This window comes from Nuphar pumila, chromosome 9 (genome assembly GCF_984573655.1).
Source record: "Nuphar pumila chromosome 9, dmNupPumi1.hap1.1, whole genome shotgun sequence".
Taxonomy (NCBI): domain Eukaryota; kingdom Viridiplantae; phylum Streptophyta; class Magnoliopsida; order Nymphaeales; family Nymphaeaceae; genus Nuphar; species Nuphar pumila.
The window spans coordinates 122,629,902-122,650,911 of NC_143257.1; the positions used below are offsets into that span (position 1 = coordinate 122,629,902).

Below are 21,010 nucleotides of genomic sequence, written 5' to 3' on the forward strand. Positions count from 1 at the left end.
AATGCGAACACGGTGATGTGAGAAAGGGTGAACGAGAAACCTCAGCAAAGGGAAGGTGTCAAGGCTAAGGTAGAGGAGACTGTGGAGAAGAAAAAAGAACTACATTTAGCAAACGAAGAGGTTGGTAACAGGGTAAAGGATGATCATCAGCAAAAAGAGGAGGTTGAGGTGGACAGGGTGAAGGATCCTCAAAGGGCTAAGGTGGGCAAGGCAGAGAAGGATCCTTAAACGGCTGAGATGGACAATGTGGAGATAGATCAGGTGCCATGAATCACTAGTATCATTTTTTAGCTCGGGTACCATGCAAGCCTTCCTTTTCCTTCACAAATTGCATACAACATATAAAAAAATTTCAAACCTAATCTAAGGCTGGATATGGACCTTGCTCAAGGTTATAAAAAAAAGCAATATCTATTGCAGGCCCTTTCAAGTCATGAAGTGCATACAGGATTGGCCCCAACATTTGAAACTCAAGTATCAGCACAGAGTGAAAATTTTGACAATAGGAAATCGTCCTTTGTTATGTTATCTATAAAACCATTAATGTAAGATACCTAAAATTAACAAGTCTCCGCACAAAGGTGTGGGACACAATACCTGATGGAGGTCACAAATATTTGTGCATTAAGCACCTGATCACCCTCCATCTTGGGGACAGGACCTGTCAGGTGTGGAACCTAACACTTGATGGAGGGTGATGGGGGTGATTAATGCACAAATTTTTGCGCAATCATATTGTACTCGATCCTGACTCTTTAGGGAGGCACTTATGGTGACTATAGCTTAAATTATTTATTCAAATGATTCAAAAGATTGGACCAAATGAAGCTGAATCGTGTCATCAGTATACACAAACTAATTTCTTACTAAGAATTTGATTATAAACATGAAAATATAGTAAATTTTATTTTTAAAAATGGGCCGAAAGAGGTGATCATACAAAGACAGTTGAAAATCTAAGTCACATAGGTGCGGGTACCGGTGCGGATGCGGCACTTTAAAAAAACTTGGGTGCAGGGGTGCGGGGAGTATATATATATATATATATATATATATATATATATATATATATATATATATATATATATATATATATATATATAAACTCAATACGTGTATTTGTGTGTATTTATATATATAATATAGATAAAAATGAACTTGATTAAGGTTAACTGAATTTACTTTTGGATAAAAATGGACCTTAATGTCATTGACTTCACCTAACACACAAAGGAAGCTTAGCACAAGGAAGCTGTGTCCAAGTGTGAATGAGGGCATGTAAAGCTAAGTTTCTGGAACAGGCATTTATACACAAAACTACCCTAATGTGCAGAATCACTCTTTGAAAATTGTTTAATTTATTGTGTTATATTTTTAGTTGTTGGCTCAAAAGAATTTCAATGGCAACCTGCCACGCATTTAATAGCCAGTGGAGCCCTTTTCATTTGTTATAACAATCATCAGTACAAACCAGAGTTATCGGAAGCTCTTATAGAGTAGGCGAAGTGCGTGTCCTCGATACGTGTTTTGGAAGCGTGAAATGTTGTGCTTCAAAAGTGTGGGGAAGCATTTTTTTTTGGGAAGCGCATTTTCTTTTTATGAGAAGCATGCTTCCCCTGGCTTTCTTTTTTCATTTTTTTTATTTTTTTGCTTTCTCCTCGCTTCATAGGTCACTTTTGGTTTGCTTTTTAGGTTGTTTTTTTGTTCGCTTCTTAGGTTGCTTTCGAGACTGATCGTGATTCGCTTCTAAGTCGTCCCTTCCTAAATTTTTTAAAGTGCCTTGCTTATGGCTTTCTCTACTGACAAGCATGGTTCAAACCCATCATGTGTACCGTGTGACAATAAAAAAATCTCTTTGGCGCTTCCTGAACCGATTGTATGATCCAATATGCCATTAATAATCTGGTCTTTGGCAGTCAGTATGGTTGGCAGCTGAACCATATTGGGGACAACTTTAGGTGGGAATAATGAAGTCAAGTTTCACACACTATAGCACAGCACACAACACCTCTTCCTTTTCACACTGCTGTGATTAAGAAAATGACCAACGTATTGATTTCTATCATTTGATGGAAACTGATGACTAAATTAAGCATGTTCACGTTCTAATAATATATTGAAAAGACAGGCCTTTGTATATTTCTGCAAAAAGAAAGAAAAGCCTGTGGGGTCGCTCGTGCAACTGGTTAACCTGCACTGAAAATCGACTTTACATTAAATGGTTCTGCGTTTTAATGGTCCATTCCCTAATATGACTGAGAAGGGATCGGGTGCAATGTAATTATACGAGTGACGATCCCCTTGGCTGCACAGCACGAGTTCAGATTGCGCCCCCCATAAAATATCACCTTTTTGTGGCGTTTACTGATATCATCATCTGACATATGATAGGATAGATCAAACATTCAATGCTAGTTCTCCAACCAATGGCTAAGATTAGTCTATAGTTTACATTTTCTTCTGGACAAAAAGATCTCATCTTTTGACATAGGACGGGTTTCACCTTATGTTGATCTTAGCCGTTCAGCAGAAACATCTGGAGGGTTACAATCAATCTGCATTCAGGTGAAAATGTTGGCCTTTAATCACACGGCTAGGATTGAACGTAGGACGGAACCCATTCCATGTCAAATGATGATATCCGTACTCATAAATCCTTTGTAGACATCATATGTCAGAGGATAGAACCTTCTTTTTTTATAAGATGGGGCTTCACCTTTTTCTTGTGACCAAGTGCTGCTTCTGTATTTATTATCTTCTTCACTGATTCATGTCTTGCAGGACGCAGCAAGTCCACCACCAGCCAATGGAAGTGACCCCAACTCATTGGCTTTACTCATTATTTACAAGAATTTCAATCTTCTGCATCACCATCCTCATCCTGTCTGGATACTCCGTCGGAAAACAGTGCGGAAACTGCGGCTCGACTGTCGTTCCTTACCCTCTTAGCACATCGGCAGGATGCGGCGATCCTAACTATCCGGTTTTCTGCAACACAAGCAGTGGAGTCCTCTACCTCAGAAGCATGAATGGATCAACTTATCCCATAACAAGTATCGATCCTCAGTCGCCGAGATTCATAATTCAGCCGGCGAGATTCGTCGGGAACTCGTGCCGCGCGTCGGATATCGTCCACAATGGCATTCACCTGGACACGAGCTGGCCTTTCAATTTCACAACTGAAAATACTGTCTTCTTACTGAATTGCTCTTCCAACATGCTGCAAACACCATTAAATTGTACCAGCTCTAGCCTTTGTTGGAGCTATCTGAGGCAGGCGCCGGAGGAGGTGGTGAGTTGCCGGAATTCGAGCATTTGCTGCACTATTGCCGTCGGAGGTTCGATATCCTCATATGGTATACGTGTAATGGATACGCGATGTACAGCGTATAAGAGCTATGTGAATCTGAATACGACGTTGCCGATCAGACAGTGGACGGAAGGTCTGCAGGTTCAATGGAGGTCGCCGCCGGAATTGGAGTGCCAAAATCAGACAGACTGTTTGGGTGCAGTAGCAAACTCAACATGCGGGAATGATCCAGCAACAAACGGAACAATGCGCTGCTTTTGCAATTCTAATCTCCGGTGGAATCCGGTCACAGGAACATGCATAGACAGTGAGTTTTTGTGTTCTTTCCCTTCCTGGTTATGGCAATTCTCTGTCACAAATATCAGTGATATTTTGAAAATATCGTGATTTTTCAGATGCCAATACATTCTTAAAGAGAATGTGATGGTCTCAAAATGGCACATATTTTTTAAAATACCACTTTTGTTATCCTAACAATACGAGGAAAGCAAATGGTTTCAATATTTTTATATTTTATTTACAATTTACTAAATTTCGAAATATACAAATATTTTCTTGATAAAAACAAAAATTTTAAATTTATCACGATATTTTCCTCGTCCAGATTTTTCTTGAGAATGATATTTGTGTGGACACAGCTGGGCACTCTACAGTCCACAGAAAATACGGTGCTTATAAATTGACATTAATAGAGGCCAACAACCCAATGCAACATTCAATACTGATACTGTGTGTGATGATTTCCTCTGACTAGAGATGCACAACCAACCGAGCCGGTTCGGTAAAGCTAGGCTCGAGCTCGACTCATCAAGTAAATGAGCAGAGCTTAAACTAAGCTCTCAGGTTCGGCCGAGCAAATGAGCCGAGCTTGATCAGCTTACCAAGGACGGTCCACACCTCATTGCGGGTGCAACCGGCTCCAGCGAGTCCAATGACCAAGATCTGCCTGCAGATGCCGCCTCTGCTGACACCTTGTCTGCTGGGCCTGCCATCACGAAGGGCGGGCAGTCTGTCCAGGGGGTCTCAGATGCCCTGACTGTGGGGATCAGCCGTCTTAACTTCGAGGAGACGGGGCACAATGAGGGCTTCAAATTCGGCATGGCCGGGGACTTCACCGAGCATGCTTGCCGGTACTGCGGGGTGCCTCTTCCCTTTCTCCTTTCTCCTTTCTCCTTTCTCCCTCTCTCTAGTCGGCTCGAACCAAGCTTCACGAACCAAACCGAGCTCAGTCTGAGCTCTACACAAGCCAAGCCTGAGCACAATGTTAAGTGGGCGAAGCTTGGCTCGCGTGCATCCCTACCTCTGACACTGCACATCTTGCAGAGAAAATTAAGGTCATTAACAAAGAAAGAGAGTAGATCCCATTGTTGTCAGTATCGGTATTGGTCCTGTATCGTTTGACCAACCATTCAGGTTAATCAGCCGATACCCAAGGGGATCGATCTGAATCGGCCAAAAAATAATTAAAAAATATTACGTGTCAATCAGAATGTAACACCTGTTAAATCTATTAAAATAATATTAAAAATTTAATTTTAAGTATTTTTTATATTTATTAAAAAATAGCCCATTCAGGTCAGTATCGTATCAATTTTCTGCCAATATGGGAACGATAAGCAAGGATAGTGACAACATTGGTACATCCACTACTCGACTAAGTACCTTGCAAAAGTTACTCGGCCAATGAACGGATGTGATGCATCTCACCTGGCATGCCCCTTTCAGAATGAATGGATGGCATCCATTGATTGCACCAAGGTAAGGTACTCGGTCCTATCACTAGATAGTGATCTGCTCACACAAAATAAAGCGTCAACCACTTACAACAATCCTCAATATTGGGGGCAGTTGAGCTGTATAGGTACGACTGGTGAACAAATCCAGCAGCTCGTGGTTCAGCTCAGTTTGGCTCGCTTGGAACTCGCTGACAAGTTGGCTCGATGACGAGCCACGAGCTGCTCGTATGGCGTAACCAAGTTGAGTATAAACAATGGGTGTTCGTCTCAGCTCGGCTGGTTTAGATGAGCTTATAGGGTTTATCATCTTGAAAAACATATGCAAGCTCATTAGCTTAATTGGGTATGTTGGCAACCAAGAGTTCAGGGTTTCCATTTTCACTATGGTCTATGAACCCTATAAAAAATGGTTTTCTTTTCTCTTTTTATTTAACAGGCCAGCTCGAGACTTGGCTCGTCTGGCTCAGTCTCGTACGAGCTCGAATTTGGCTTGGCCCACACGAGCCAGAAGAGCCGAGCTGAGCAGTGACTTGCTGTAAACGAGCCAAGCCCGAACAACCTTCGTTTGATTCGTTCGGCTCATTTACTACTAGCCTTATGTAGAGGATGGCTTCTTGCCTCGAAGACCTGGCTGTTTCATTCATACTGTAGATTCTGGATTGGTTTTAATTAGTCATTGAAAATCGAATTGGAAATAAAGCATCAGCATTTTATTCTTTTATTGTTTGGATTTCTTATTTCATTGCAGTTCTGAGCGGGTGTTCGAGCTCCTGGAGCTGTCATAAAGGCAAATATATCGCTCTTATTGCAGGTACTTCAAAATGGACGTTGCACTAATCCACACTGTATCATAATCATGATGCTTAATATTGCTATTTGTGTTATTATTAGGCTGGTAGGTCTACCTATCAGAACCTTATATATATATATATATATATATATATATATATATATATATATATATATATATATATATATATATATATATATAGATATATAGATAGATAGATAGATAGATAGATAGATAGATAGAATACTTCAAAACTATGGGGTAGAACGAGAAATGAGACCTAATATATTCAGTTTTCATATATATACACACTATTGACTTAGCCAACACTATTCGTTTTAATGTTTTTTTGTTACATCTAACGCAGTAGATGTGATACACATATTTTATTTAGTGGGAACCAGCTTTTGGATTGCGAGAATTCAACCTGTATATAGGTTCTTCTGGTGATTCAAAATTGATGGTTGTGAATGCATCGATTTTCTGCACTCAACAAAAGTATGGTTTTCTATAAAAAAAAAAAACTCAAATCAATAGTTGTTTCCTATTAAATTGACCATGCTAAACTCATCTATGAGGTTAGATTGAGTCAAAACAACTAATTGCATCCTGAGATTCCAACTAGACTGCAGTTAAAATCAATTGTAGCAAATATAAATCTATATATAATTTAATTGGAAAATCATAAGTGCAAGTTTTATCATGTTTGCTAGGAATCACATTTTGAGTCATCTTTTTTTATGTAAGAATATAATTTTTAGGGTCATAAAATTTTGGTACATTATGACAGTTCTTTTTTATTATGAGGAATTGCTAGGGATTAGCCCCCCTTCCATTAAATAAAAAATTGTGTAAAGAGGAAAATCTATATAAAAAAATAGTCAAAATTAACCCTCCTGGGAAATATCCAATTAAGCAGTTTGTCATGCTAAAATAGTCAGAGAACTCCGATGCTATGTCCCGACAAGGAGACCTGCAAATCCCACATATCAGCAGACATGGGAAAAAAAGGGTTTTATTGTCGCAAGAATAGTGCCAGTGAAAACCTTTACTAGCGGAAACTTGCTCCAGAAGTACCGCCAATAAAGGTTGCAGCTATAATACATTTTACTGGAGCAGTTTACGTTCGCTAGTTAAAATGGGTTTTTACTGGCGCAAAGCCTACGCTAGTAAAAACTTTTCCCTAGCCCATATTTCTGCCACTGAAGATTTCTAGTGAACTGTGAAACAGTTTTACAAGTAGACCACCCACACCGCCCTAGGTAGGCTCCCACTCTTCCGTGTTAGAGTCCAAACTTTATCTTTTACACCCCTCCCTCGAATCTCCTCCTACACAACCATAGTGATAAATCTAGCGAGAAATTACCCAAAGTTAAAAGTGTTAATATTGATGTTTATCCGTTCCATGGCAGCCGTTCCACATATGGCGTGATCTTCCTCTAGCCTGTGAAAGACTTTCCTTTTTCGATTAACATCAATATTATGGTAACATTGTTTGTTACCATGGTTATTATCTTCTGCCTTTTTCTGTTGAGAAGATAGATATCTCCCAAGACAGGAAGGCTATCTCCAGTCACTTGTTTCTGTCTTTGGATTGGCTGAAGGTGCCTATATATCTTTGTTTAATGTAAACCTCTGATATACGAGTGTTCAGAATAAATCATTAGGGAATGTCCTCTTCTCCGTGGATGTAGGCAAACATTGTTGAACCAAGTTAATCTGTGGTGTCATTCTTGTATATGCATTTCTTAACATGGTATCAGAGCGAGACTACTATACAAGAAGACAGAGCAAACATGGTCAACCACCTTATCAAATCTGAGGAAGCTCGGTCAACTATAAGATCGGTTGCCATGATCAAAGCCCTTTGTTTAAAATTACAAACTCATTATTCTCAGAGATTGATTACCTGAGTTGGGCAAAGGCCATTAGATTGGTTTTTAGTAATAGATCCAAATTAGGATATATCACTGGAAAAATTCTGAAGCCAGAAATCTCAGATCCCACGTATGAAAAATGGGAGTCTAAGAATGATATTGTTATGAGTTGGATTTTAAATTCTATGGAACCAACCATTGCCGAAAGTTTTTTGTTTATGGACACCGCAAAAGAGCTTAAGGATGTGGTCCAAGAGATTTATGGCAAACAATTTAATCTCGTAAGAGTTTATGAACTCCAACTCAAAATTGCCAAGTTAACTCGCGATAACAAGTCCTTCAACGAGTACATAAGTACTCTTGGAGGAATATGGGACGAATTGCTCAAATATTGTCCTCCAACTGGCGACATCCTCAAAAATAAAAAGTGGTTTGAAGAAGATAAAGTTTTTAAGGTCCTTGCCAGACTCAGCCCAGACTATGAAACTTTGTGAAGTGAGATTCTGATGATGATGTTGATGTCATCATACAACGTTGTATGTGCCATGATACAGCGTGAAGAAACTCGTTGGAAGGTGATGAATCTGAGTCAAAAAGTTAAAGAAGATCAACTAGAAAAAATGGTGTTTCAGGTAGGATACAAAAAAAATGTGTCATACACCTAGCCCTTCAATAGCCTCAATCAAAATTGATTCAAAGCCAGATCGAAACTTAAGTATTTCTACTGTAAGAAAGTGGGTCCTTTCAAGGAGCGGTGCTGGGATCTGGTGGGACGTCACAATCATGATATCAAGTTCAAACCAGAAACAACAAACTTTGTCACCAAAGATGAACTCGCCTAATTTTTTTAGCAAATGGTTAAAACCAACTTAGCATCCACGGCTCCCATCAGAGATGATGTTGTTGTTCAGAAAGGTAAATCTTATGTTTTTCTATCTCATATTTCAAATAATGAATGAATTGTTAACTCCGGAGCCTTGGATCACATGACGAACCGTGATACTAATTTAGCCAATTTTTTAAAACCAGTGTGCACTATCGATGGATCCATCGTGATGGTCACCGGCACAAAAAATATAAAACTCATTAATCAAGAACCGGACTCTAAAGTTCTTGTTGTTCCTAAGCTTACCACTAATCTCATGTATGTAAGTAAGATCATCAAAACTTATGACTGCTTGGTTGTTTTCTCTTCAAAGAGTGTGAAGTTTCAGGATAATAAAATGAAGAAGATGATTGGTAGAGGCATAAAGCGTGATGGATTATACATTTTTAGTCAACCATTGCAGCTTTTTTCAGTTGCTCTCAATCAATGAAGGTCTATAGCCTTTGGCACTCTCGTCTTGGACATGCCTTAACCAAAATTATTAAGACATTGTTGCCAGAAGTAAGGAATGACAACTTGGCTTGTGATGCTTGTGAATTTGTTAAGTCCTCTAGACTCCCTTTTCAAAAGTCATCCACTAGAAGTAACAATTTGTTTGAATTAGTGCATTCTGATGTGTGGGGTCCAGCCCATGTTGACTCATGTTTTGGTTTTAAATATTATGTTACTTTTATTGAAGACAAATCTTGAACTACATTGGTGTATTTTTTGAAACAGAAAAAAAAAGTGGTCACAGTTTTTAAAACCTTTTATAACCTTATGCTCACGCAATATGAACACAAGATCAAAATCCAGAGGTTCGATAATGGAGGTGAATACCTGAATCAAGTGCTTGATAATTTTTTGAAGGAACATGGTATAATGCCCCAAAACACGTGTGCAGGGGCTCCCCAACAAAATGGGGTTACTGAAAGAAAGAACAAACACCTTTTCAATATTTCTTGATCTCTCATATTTCATATGAACTTCCCTCAACCATATTGGGTTGATATCGTAGTCACTACATGTTACATCATAAATCGCATTCCAAGTTCTAGTTTGGAAAATGGTATACCAATGTAAAAGTTTAGGGGTCATAAAGTTTCTATTCAACATTTGAAAGTTTCTTGTTGCAAATGCTTTGCGCATATTCAAACCAACTTTCAAAATAAGCTTGAAAAAAGAGTTGTCGAGTGTGTTTTCATTGGATATTCATCTTCAAAAAAGGGTTTCAAATGCTTTGATCCAATTGTGAAAAAACTCTATATATCAAGAGATGTGAGATTTTTTGAAAATGAATCCTACTTCCAGGGGGAGAATCAGTCTGATCTTATCCCAGGTCTAGGTTTAGGTCCCATTTTATCTATTTCTGAAGGTTCAGGTCCAAGTCCCATTTTATTTATTTCTGAAGGTCCAAGTCCAAGTCCCATTTTACCTATTTCTAAAGACCTTAAACCTTTTTTTCGTCAAGATAACGCTCCTTCTCATACTCCTTAAGCAAGTACTTTAGTTATCAACCCTGAGACTAATCCATCTGGTGTTGATCCTGAGACTAGTTATAATCCAAATCAGCCTACGTTTATGCCCAACCTTGCTCAAGAAATTGGTTATGTTAGGAAATCATCCTGTCTCACTCGATCGTCAGTTCAACTGAGAGACTACTACTCATATTGTGCTTCTGAATCGTCTAAGCTTCATTCTATAGAACAACAGTTTGATTTTTCCAAACTGTCTGAGTCCTATCAAATCTATCTGGACAAGAACTATACCCATCATGAACCAACAAACTTCAGCAAGGCTCTTGATGATGCTCAATAGAAGTCGGCAATGGACGATGAGTTAAAGGCATTACAAAAAAACAATACTTGGACTCTGGTTTGGGTGATCCACAAGAAGAAAGCGGTAGAATGTCAGTGGATATACAAAATCAAGTATAACAGTGACGATTCTATAGAAAGATACAAAGCAAGGCGGGTGGCTAAAGGGTATACTAAAAAAGAGGGAATTGATTTCACTAAAACATTTGCGTCAGTGGCTAAGATGAGCTCTATCTGTATTCTCCTTCCTGTTGTTGCTAATAAACAGTGGGGTATCTATCAATTAGATGTAAAGAATGTCTTCCTTCATGGTGAATTAGAAGAAGTATATATGAATCCTCCTCTCGGATATAACTGTGATATCAAAAAAGTATGCAAACTAAACAAATCAATCTACGACCACAAACAATCTCCTCAGGCATGGTTTGCAAAACTCAATGAGGTTCTCATCAATACTGGTTTTAAACGCATTATTGCTGATTATACTATGTTTGTTCATCATTCTACTCAAGGCATTATGATTCTTCTAGTCTACGTTGATGATATAATTTTGATAGGAGATAATAAAACTATGATGCAGAAAACCAAAGAAATCTTATATGCCAAGTTTGAAATCAAAAACCTTGGCAAACTAAGGTACTTTCTTGGCATCAAAGTTGCTCTCTCAAATAAAGGAATATTCTTGTGTCAGCATAAGTATACTCTAGATCTTCTTAAAGATACTGGAGTAATTGGAGCAAAGGTTGTTGGAACTCCTCTTGAAGTACACTGCAAATTTAAGAAAAATGACGGAGATATGGTTGACAATGTTGAAAGCTTTAAGAGACTTGTGGAAAAATTGATATATCTCACTATTATTCGTTCAGATATTTCTTATGTTGTAAGTGTAATTAGTCAATTCATACATGAACCACGGTCTATCCATGTTTAGGCTACCCACATAATCATAAGATACCTCAAGGGGACCCTTAGAAAGGAAATTCTTATGAAGAGGAATGACATAAGATCCACCATGAATTTTTGCTTGTTTGTAGAAGGGAAGCTTGTTACATGGAAGAGCCAGAAACAATCTGTTGTTGCTAGATCCAGTGCAGAAGCTGAATATTGCGCCATGGCTACATACACATGCGAACTTGTCTAAATTAAAGCTCTCATCAAAGATATGGGTATGAACTTAACCCAGTCGATGAAACTCAAGTGTGGCAACATGGCTGCTATGCACATTGGCGCAAATCTAGTCTTTTATAAGAAAACTAAACACATTGAGGTTGACTGCCACTTTGGGAGGAAAAAATTCAAGCCAAAGAAGTGTAGGCATCATATGTTGGGAGCAAAGAACAATTGGCAGACATTTTTACTAAATCCCTAAGTGGTGAAATGCTTCTCAAGCTAAGACACAAGTTGGGTTTGATCGACATCTGTACACCAACTTGAGGGAAAGAATGTTAATACTGATGTTTATACGTTCCATGGCATCCGTTCCACATATGGCGTTATCTTCCTCTAGCCTGGGAAAGACTTTCCTTTTTCGATTAACATCAATATTATGGTAACATTGTTTGTTACCATGGTTATTATCTTTTGCCTTTTCTGTTGAGATGATAGATATCTCCCAAGAGAGGAAGGCTATCTCTAGCCACCTGTTTCAGTCTTTGGATTGGCTGGAGCTACCTATATATCTCTGTTTAATGTAAACCTCTAATATACGAGTGTTCAGAATAAATCGTGAGGGAGTGTCCTCTTCTCCGTGGATATAGGCAAACATTGTCTAACCACATTAATATGTGGTGTCATTCCTGTATATGTTTTCTTAACAAAAAGAGGTAATTTCTTGTGAGTTTTTAGTAAAAAACCATAAATATTGTATCTTAACATTATTCCACTTGCTGAGATTATCGTTATTCTGCTTGCTAGTTGGTACAAGCCACCCAAAGAAAGCAAGATTATCTTTATTCAACTTGCTGAGATTTCTGTCACTAGTTCCCCTTTTCGAAACTGGCTGGCAAAGAGTGTTTCAGCTCACCAAACTTAACATTTTCTTTAGTGTGTCGATCGTTGTCTAAGATAATTTGAACACCAAAATGTGGAAAATAGGCAAGCTTTGCAGGACATGTTTGATTAAATATAACCTTTCTGCATAAGATAGCAAGTTGGCTTAATTTAATAACCAACTCGTGGCACAGATCGTCCTTGAGTTTGTCACTAAATAATGGCAGACAGAGGTACTTCATTGGGAGGTCGCCCAGGGACCAACCCATCAACGAGCATAGAGACTAAGCTTGATCCTAAGAAAATGTTTATGGGGATGAGGTTAGACTAATTCGGATTGATACACCTCCCTGAGGCAGCCTTCAAATCTGATAAGATGGCCTTTAACTACATAAGGGGTGTACAGTCTACTTTTGAGAATAACATATCATCTGCATATACTGAACTGTTGGAGTGACTTCTGGAAACCACAGAATTCTGAGGACGATAATCTCTTTCTGTTGGGCTTCATGTGCTAGTCATCTAGTGAAAGCTTCTGTCACTACTGTGAATGGATATGGGGATAAGGAATTCCTTTGCTTCAACTCGAGAAGGGTTTACCCAAGTATCCATTTATAACAACTCCAAATGAAGATGAGGTGACTTTGAGCATCACCAACTTCACCCAATCAGCATGGAAGCTAAGTGCAAGGAGAGTTCGCTCCCAAAACTTCCAACTGACCTGGTCAGATGCCTTAGAAACCATCTAGACTAGGGGGCATATATCTCTCAGAATTGAAGTTTGTTGCTCAAACTTTTTCATTTGTAGCCGACTTTAGGAGCTCCACATTCTCGTCTCTAGAGACTTTAGGGTCTGGCTTAGCTCAGCCGCTATACGAACCGATCATGGATGAGCTGAACCGATCATAGATGTGTTGGATCAATAATCGGATCACACAATTTTGTAATCATCAGCATGATATAAAACAGGAAATATAACATTACAAACATCATGATCAACAGACAATCGAAACAATAACAGGGAACAAACATGTCGAGTTCCACCATATACCAAAATCCAGATAGCAGCATATGAACAAGCAGATGCACATAACACAATAAAAACAATAGAAGCATGTTAATACTCTTTAAAAGGCTAAGGCGTACGGAATTACTCCCTTAGAGAAGATTCATCCCCACATACAGTGCAAATAGGGTCCGGCGTCCTTCCCCAGGATACAATAGCCTCGACAATCAGACCAGTGCACTCCGACGGATCGTCCTTCGAAAACAACCACCACAAACCGAAGTTGCAGAAAAACCCCTTTCGAGAAAACTCAGGAGAGAGAGAGAGAGCAACAGGGAAAGAGAAAACCGCAGAGCGCTTCTTCAGAAATCAAGGCGTCTAAGATCTGTCGTAACCCCAGCCCTAACCACGCTTTTATAACCCACGAACGGTTACAAAGCGTGGAAGGAACCCGTTACGAAATCTGAGGAGACGTGACCCGTTAACGGAAATCAAAGAGTCGAGATCCGTTAAAGAAATCTGAAGAGCCATAACGGGGACGGACTACGAGGAGTCGTGACCCGTTATCATTTTTCATAACCCGTTAAAAAATCGAAATATCCACAGAAACTTTGGGCAAAAAGGTACTTTGGTCTTGATTGGATATGGCCCTAAAAAGCCAATTACTCGAACCCGAACCCGAGCCCAGCCCGGCTCGACTCAGACGACACGACACGACACGTCATGGCACGGCGGGTGGGCGCGCGTGCGCGCGCGTGTGTGGTAGTCATCCCAACCTCTTGTTCTCAGGAACAAATATAAGAGTTTACATGTGGCTTATAAAGCCCACAACAAACTCAAACACAATCAATATGAGACTATTCCATGTCATCAAAACCACTTTCTCTAAAACAACCCAGTTTCATATTTGAATTCTCTCTTCCCTTCCTTCTTACACCTAACATTCCCCCACAAATTCAAACAATGAAACGGGAGGAAACCAAGATGCAAGATAAGACAATCTGCAACCGGACATATCATGCTTTCAGCAATGGTACCTTCTGGCTTGAACCACTACCTTAGTTGACTAACTTTACCCCAACAGGAACAAAGTGAACTGAAGTCTTGAACTTGAACCTTAGTTGTAGGAGTGTTCATTAGCAACAACACGATAACAGTTCTAGTTATAATATTTAGGGGTGGCGCGTTAAAGGCCATGCGCCCGAATCCTGTTTCATGAGTGACTTCAAGAATAACCCAATTCCTTAAACTGCGGTCACACAGTCACACTCACATAGGTGGGCTTCTCCAGAGATGCATTGCTAACATCTTGCTTAGAAGGCTTTGAACCCATTCAGAGGTTTAACTCTTCCTTAACTAGCAGCTATAGCACCTTTTTAGAGTAATCAGGGGAACAGATACAAAGTATCTCATAAATAAGGTGCTATCCAGTTCACCCTACAACTTTTTATTACCACATTGAACCTACTTTATGGGATCTCCACTCAGATAGGTTGGGTTGCTACTGCAGATGAACTACTGGTGGGTTTCAGTTCCATCCTCTCTCTGGATTTTAGGACTAATGACTTATCTAGTTCTTTTGTTAATGGATCAGCTGTGTTCTATTTGGATCTAACATAGTCCACATCAACCACTAACTGAGACACCAGTTCCCTTACAGACTTTATTCTGACTTGGATGTGTCTCATCTGCTTTTGATTATATTTTGTGCTTTTAATCTTTGCAATAGTGGCCATATTGTCACAATGCACAGATATTGCAGGAATTGGTTTGTTCATTAAAGGAAGTTCCTCAAGAAGTCCCTTTAACCATTCAGCTTCCAATCCTGTGACATCTAAATCACAGAGTCCAGCCTCAAAAGTATACTGAAACAAGATGGTCTGCTTTACTGATCTTCAGGCGACTGCGCCGCCACCCAAGGAAAATACATACCCTGTCACACCATAACTCCCAGAGTTCATGGCTATCCAGCTTGCATCACTATATCCCTCAAGGACTGCAGGGAATCTCTTGTAATGCAAACTCAAGGAAATGGTTCCTTTCAGGTATCTAAGTACCCTGTCCAATGCCTTCCAATGAGTGTGATTTGGACAACTTGTGTATCTACTTAATTTTGTCACGGAGAATGAAATATCCGCTCTCGTGTGATTTGCAAGATACATCAAACTTTCAATAATCTGGGAATACCTCGATTGAGACACAGGAACACCAGTCGTATTCTTATGAAGAGGGATAGAAGGGTCATATGGAGTTGCTACATATCTCCCTTGGTTATAGCCAAATTTCTCAAGTACTTTCTCAATAAAGTGAGATTGAGAAATGGCTATCCCCTCAGCTGAATGAGTCAGCTTTAAGCCTAAGATCACATTTGCAACACCCATATCCTTCATATCAAACTTACTACTAAGAAACAACTTTGTCTTATTCACAATTCCTATATTGTAACCAAACAATAGAATATCATCTACATATAGACATAAAATAATACAACCATCACTTTTAACTTTGCAATAGACACACTTATCAGATTCATTGACAACAAAGTCAAATGATAAAATAACATTATCAAACTTCTCATGCCATTGTTTAGGGACTTGTTTTAGTCCATATAATGACTTAACAAGTCTACAAACTTTGTTTTCATTACCAGGAACCACATAATCCTCAGGTTGATCCATATAGATCTCTTCTTCAAGATTGCCATGCAAGAAAGCGGTCTCCACGTCCATTTGATGGACCGAAAGATCATAAATGGAAGCCAGTGCAATAAGCACCTTAATTGTGGTCATCCGAGTAACCGGAGAATAGGTGTCAAAATAGTCTATTCTCTCCTTTTATTTGAACTCCTTAGCAACCAGTCTCGCCTTGTATTTGTCAATGGATCCATCTGGTTTCAACTTCTTCTTAAAGATCCATTTGCACCCAATTGTGAAACTACCATGAGGGAGGTCAACCAATTCCCAAGTGTCATTAGAGACAATAGAGTCTATTTCACTCTTGATGGCGTCTTTCCAATGCCTTGCTTCAGGTGAAACCATTGCATCTCGAAAAGTGGGAGGATCATCCTCGATAAGGTAAGTGATAAAATCACTTCCCAAATCCTTGGTAATCCTTGGTCTCTTACTCCTTCTAGGTTCAACCACTTCCTCAGACTCAATGGGTCTAGGATGAGAACAAGATGGTTCTACCCCCACATTTGTCATTCTTTCTACATGTTCAGGAATGGAACCAGAAGTTGAAGGTATATCTAAAGAAGAAAGATTTTGAGGTACACCAACTTTCATGGGAAAAACATCCTCAAAGAATGTAGCTTCTCAAAGATCAACAATAGAGTTTACATCTATGTCAGATATCTCAGACTTAATTACTAAGAACTTGTAGGCATAGTTGTTCTCTACATAACCCCAAAAGACAGTGTCTACTATTTTAGGACCCAACTTCTTCCTATTGTGTTCCGAGACAAGTACCTTAGCAAGGCACCCCCACACTTTAAGGTATTTCAAGCTAGATTTTCTATTTCTCTAGAGTTCAAAAGGGCTACTATCCTTGTGTTTTTGAGGAACTCTATTCAGAATATGACAAGCTGTATTCAGAGCATCCCCCCACATACAGGTAGGTAATCCAGAACTCTCGAGTAGAGCATTTATCATGTCAGTTAGGGTTCTATTCTTCCTTTTTATAATCCCATTGAATTGAGGAAAATATGGAACTGTAAACTCATAAACTATGTCAGTCGACTTGCAATATTCATTGAGTTTATTAGAGGTATATTCTCCCCCTTTATCAGACCTCAATCTTTTAAGTTTTCTACCAGTTTGTGTTTCTACTTTATTCTTAAGAATAAGAAAGTTATCAAAAGCTTCATCTTTTGATTTTAGCAGATACACATAACAGTATTTAGTGTCATCATCTATAAAGGTGATAAAATACTTTTTATGATTTTTGGTTAACACTCCATTAAACTCACAGATATATGTGTGCACCAGATCCAATATTTCAGAATCTCTAACAATCGTATGGAATGGTTTCCTACATTGTTTTGCTTGCACACAAATTTTACATTTTTTAGTTTTATTAATGGAATGCTCAGGAATCATTTTCAAGTTCATCATGCGTTTCACAGCATTGAAATTCACATGACCTAATCTATTATGCCACAAATCAGATGATTCTATGTTATATGCAACATTAGACAATGAATAAAAGAAACATCATTTTCTAATTTATCACTGCAAACATGTTCAACACGAAGTTTAAACAAACCATCATCTAAATACCCCTTGCCAATAAATGTTCCAGAATGTAAAATAACAACTTTATTACATTTAAAGTTAAATTGATAACCCTCTCTAACAAGACATGAACCACTTAGAATGTTCCTTCTAACTACAGGCACATGGTGCACTCTGTGTAAAGATAGAACTCATCTTAAAGGAAACTTCAGATCCATGCGTCCAATCCCTAACACCTTTGCAGCCGTTGAATTGCCCATAGTCACGGATCTGTCTGCGGCAGCCTGGTATGAGACAAAGATAGACTTATCAGCACAAACATGCACATTAGCCCCAATGTCAACCAGTCACTCTATTGGCTCATAAACGTGATAGATTTGCAGGTTAACAGAAACATACCGAGTACTGGTCCCAACGACCTCAGCCACCATATTGATTTGAGGCGTTCCATCTGTGGTCCCATGAGCTTTGGCCTTCTTGGAAGGACATTCCTTAGCCCAGTGCCCAACCTGCCCACAGTTCCAGCACGGTTTGTTCTTTGCCTTTTTTTGGATTTTGGCCTTAGGTTTAAATTGATTTTTCATTGCAGATTTCGGTTTTTGTCCCTTGCCCTTAAAAGATTTGGTCATCATGTTTACCTTAGGTTGTTCAGTTGTCATCATGATCTGTTTCTGGCTTCTATGCTTTTCTTCAATGGTGATGGCTACCATAAGATCATCCAGGGAAATCTTCCCTATACGGTGCTTGAGAGACATACCAAAGTCTATCCAAGACTTAGGAAATTTCTCCATGATGGTCATAACTTGAAACTTCTCAGAAAGTTTCATCTCAGCCTCAGCCAAACTATGGAGCAACAGCAAAAACTCGTGTGCCTGCTCAGTGACCGACTCACCTTCTACCATCTGATATTTCAGAAACTTGGCAACAGAGTACTTTTCAAGACCTTGGTCTTCGGTATTGTACTTCTTGTCAAGTTGATCCCATATGCCCTTAGCAGTGGTAGACGAAGAACAATACACATCGAACAATGTGTTGGATAGAGCCAACAGTATGCAACCACGGCATATACTGTCCTTTTCTTTCCACTCTACAGCCGAAAAGACCGCAACAGAGTCAGGGTCAATATCAGAAACCGAAGGGCAGTCGAGTTCCAGAACCGACAGCAGCCCTATTGTAGTGAACCAGATTTTCATGCGTTGCTGCCAACGCTTGAAATTCTGACCGACAAACTTTTCTGGCATTCCGGACATGTCCACTTTTGGTACAAAAGCGGAAGAGGTCGACATGCTTAGAATCTTCTCTAATAAGATGAGTCAAACCGAGCAGAGTTAGGAGGTGCTCAGTTCTTTTACTAGTCCTACCAACAAGTTATTTAGCATCTCGTTGTATTTCAAGGGACTTAAAATAATCCCATATTGAAGGGAGTTGGGGAGGGAGGGATGTCCCTCTCACATATTATAAAATGACATGAGGGGGCCTCCCTTCCTCACACAGCCAAACTTGCCTTCCTGCCATAAATCATTTACTGACATAGCAGCTAAACAGCTGTTGTGGAAAAAATAAACGCCAAAAAATCATGATATATTCATTTTGAGCTATATTTTGAATATCTCGTGATTTAAAAATTAATAGTTTGTTTTGTGTTTATCTCGCATTTTTTTTTTTTGCGAGATATTCAAAATACGGTCGATATTTGTTACTATGCTTGGATGATAGCTACTGATTTTACATGAATGATACTGCTGGTTTGTACTTCAAGCCTGAACAGTTGGTGCAGTAAAGGAGTTCACTTTGATTGTGGAATTTTTTTGCATGATGCATTGACAGGTTTGACATCTGGCGTATCACTTGTATTGATGTTTGTTGGCATCCTAATATATAGAAAGCAAAGATTAGCCATGGAGGCACATGATAGACTAACAAAGGAGAGGGAGGAGATCCTATCAGCCAATAGTGGTGGAAGATCTGCTAAGCTCTTTAGTGGGAGGGACATGAAGAAGGCCACAAACAATTTCTCTAGAGACAGACTTCTAGGCGCTGGTGGCTTTGGGGAAGTTTACAAGGGCTTTCTTGAAGATGGCACAGTTATTGCAGTCAAGATAGCCAAGGTTGACAACACCAAGGGCACAGAGCAACTCCTCAATGAAGTAAGCATCCTCTCACAAGTGAACCACAGAAGCCTTGTGAGGCTGCTAGGCTGCTGTGTTGAGCTAGAACAATCATTGATAGTCTATGAGTTCGTTCCCAATGGCACTCTTTATGAGCACATATACACTGGTAGATACAGCTTTCTCAATTGGCATCAAAGGCTGAGAATTGCTCATCAAACTGCAGAAGGTCTCACTTACCTCCACTCGGCCGCAGTCCCGCCGATCTATCACCGCGATGTCAAATCAAGCAACATTCTTCTTGATGATAAATGCAATGCCAAGGTCTCGGATTTCGGCCTGTCTAGGCTTGTCGCGCCGGAACAGACGCATGTCTCTACATGTGTGCAAGGCACAATTGGGTACCTTGATCCTGAGTACTACCGGAACTACCAGCTGACTGATAAGAGTGATGTGTACAGCTTTGGTGTGGTTTTGCTTGAGCTCTTGACTTCCAAGAGGGTAATTGACTATGACAGAGATGCAAATGATGTGAACTTGGTTGTGTATGTTCAGCATAGGGTGGATGAAGGGAGAATTATGGAGGTAGTGGATGAGAATTTGAAGTTGGGTGCATCTCAAGGGAATTTGGAGACAATGAAGAGCTTGTGCTCTCTAGCAATGGATTGCCTTGAGGAGAGGAGGCAGAATAGGCCATCAATGAAAGAAGTTGCGGAGGAGATTGAGTATATCATTGGCACTGAGCAAACTGCTTCCATCTTTTCATCAAGGCATGCATAGAAATGTTTGTGTAAGTGGATCATGACATATATCTTGATTTTCTGGCCATTTCATGATTTTCCTAGGAAAGCACTTAGCTTTTGCATAGTCATTTAGGAGAAAAGTACAAAGGAATTACATTTGTTAGGTGTAATCAGTTTGTATTTAAATTTCTTGTGCATGTACTTTGTTTATACTTGATAGTGTTTTGTTAGACACGTTTTTTTAATAATTGTTACTCCCCTCACGTGTTTTGTTAGACATGATTTTCCAACCGTTATAGTGAAGTTGTTACTCAAATAATGTAATTCATGAACTTGGTCATGTTTTTATGTGATGTCAAACGGGTGCTTGTCTAATGTGCAATCCAAAGATTAAATTTTGTGTATGCAACAAGAAATTGTTGCTAGCTCATCCTTCTTGAGCAAGAAATTGGGGCCTTTGAGGGGACCAAGGAATTAAATGCCAAGACTAAGCTGCCCCCAATATGTTGGTGGAAGTGACTACAAGGCAAGCGTGCA

The 21,010-nt window shown here is 39.4% G+C and overlaps 1 protein-coding gene across 1 annotated transcript; it reads left to right on the forward strand.

The window, feature by feature from the left end:
- Window positions 1-2,724: 2,724 nt before the first annotated feature.
- LOC149829199 (wall-associated receptor kinase-like 20) lies at window positions 2,725-20,736 on the forward strand. The gene is made up of 3 exons (XM_090017968.1): window positions 2,725-3,617; window positions 5,795-5,857; window positions 19,450-20,736. Exons 1-3 carry the CDS (start codon window positions 2,771-2,773, stop codon window positions 20,508-20,510), a joined length of 1,971 nt encoding a protein of 656 aa, XP_089874094.1. The 5' UTR covers window positions 2,725-2,770; the 3' UTR covers window positions 20,511-20,736.
- Window positions 20,737-21,010: the final 274 nt, after the last annotated feature.